Source organism: Lactuca serriola, chromosome 8 (genome assembly GCF_051521515.1).
Source record: "Lactuca serriola cultivar US96UC23 chromosome 8, Lser_US96UC23_V15, whole genome shotgun sequence".
NCBI lineage: Eukaryota > Viridiplantae > Streptophyta > Magnoliopsida > Asterales > Asteraceae > Lactuca > Lactuca serriola.
The window spans coordinates 72,911,824-72,913,258 of record NC_136415.1 but is presented as its reverse complement, the minus strand read 5'-3'; the positions used below and the strand labels follow the sequence as shown (position 1 = coordinate 72,913,258).

At 36.2% G+C, this 1,435-nt stretch overlaps 1 protein-coding gene across 1 annotated transcript; it reads right to left on the bottom strand.

Annotated features, from left to right (window-relative positions):
* Window positions 1-510, bottom strand: LOC145067046 (uncharacterized). Its single transcript, XM_079014267.1, has one exon. It carries the CDS (start codon window positions 508-510, stop codon window positions 1-3), a length of 510 nt encoding a protein of 169 aa, XP_078870393.1.
* Window positions 511-1,435: the final 925 nt, after the last annotated feature.

The following is a 1,435-nucleotide window of genomic DNA, read 5'->3' as shown; positions in this document are numbered from 1 at the left end:
TTAATGGAGGCAACGAGTTGCATATATTTTTCTAGGACAGAGACAAAGCAGTTTTCTCACCAACACTCTGTTGGCTAGGCTCTCACCAAGGCTTACATAACTTGAGCTTATCCCGCTTAATTTTCCTGCAAATTCATCGATCGTTTCTCCTTCCTTCATCTGTAGTGCATCAAACTCGCTTTGAAGCGTATGTTTCCTGGCTTTCTGAACCTGATTGGCTCCCAAATATCGAGTCTTTAGTGAGTCCCATACCTCCTTCGCCGTTTTCTTCTGAGTCACCTCAAGAATTACATCGTCAGGTAGCGCCTGGAAAATAAAATCTCGCGCCTTCTTGCTCTTCTTTTCGTCTATAGCCACACCGCCTGTAGGTTGGATGGATTCCCAGACACCTTGAGCATCCATTATAGCCTCCATTTTTATAGTCCACGTCGTGTAGTTTGTAGATGTCAACATAGGACACTGGAATGGTATTCCACCATTCCCACTCTCTTTTGGTTGTATGAGTGCCATTAGTAAAGCTCACACCAAGCTTTGATTGTGAACCCGCAAGCTCTGATACCAACTCTTGGAGTTGAGCCTTTAGGATCTTGAGGATTCACAACAAAACACATGACTCACACTGTAAATTATAAATGAGAAAGAGAGAATTTAGAACACAAACTGGTTCTATATTTCGTGATAATAAAATTGATTACAAAGGGGAGATTAAATATTGCTAGCTACTAACAAAATTTCCTACAAAACTTGCATCAACAGATGCTTCAACAGGTGTGGCCACATGCCACTTTATTCTCCTAAAGACATGGTCTTTAGAGGACCATATCAGCTTTATTCAAATGAGCCTCCAATGGCTATAAACTAGAATTAACCTAACAATCCCTATTGGTGGATCAAGAGATAAGTTGCTGACGGGGCTGTTGGTGATGTTTTAACCAATAAACTATAAGGTTAATAAAAAGAGGGTAATATTTTGGTGATGTTTTAACTAATGGGTTTTGATAGACAGGAGAAACGTATTTGTGGGTTTTGTGGAATGTACAACGTACACAGCTCACAGCTGTGTTTACAAAAAAATAACTGCAAAGATTTGCATAGAAAATTATCGCTTAAAGGATTTTTATTTTATTTTATTTATTTATTTATTTTTATACTTTTGACATCACTGTAACTTATCACCTTTAGTGAGTTTAGGGTAAATGTAATTTTGAGTATGGATAATTTTGATGAATGAAAAGTTTTATAAGATGTACAAACATTATAGCTGTATGTACACGCAATTTAAAAAGATTTGTACATCCAGAGTTATTACTGAAATTTATTTTGATAGTATATCAACTGAAAATGGTAAATACTCATAACGAGTTTCTTTTGTCCTTAAAGTTGGGTAAAACCATCAATATAAGAAACAAAAACAGATTTAAACTTTAGCAAAAAA

Bases quoted from the DNA above. Each gene is read 5' to 3' on its own strand.
- LOC145067046 (XM_079014267.1), bottom strand. From the start codon at position 510: ATGGCACTCATACAACCAAAAGAGAGTGGGAATGGTGGAATACCATTC.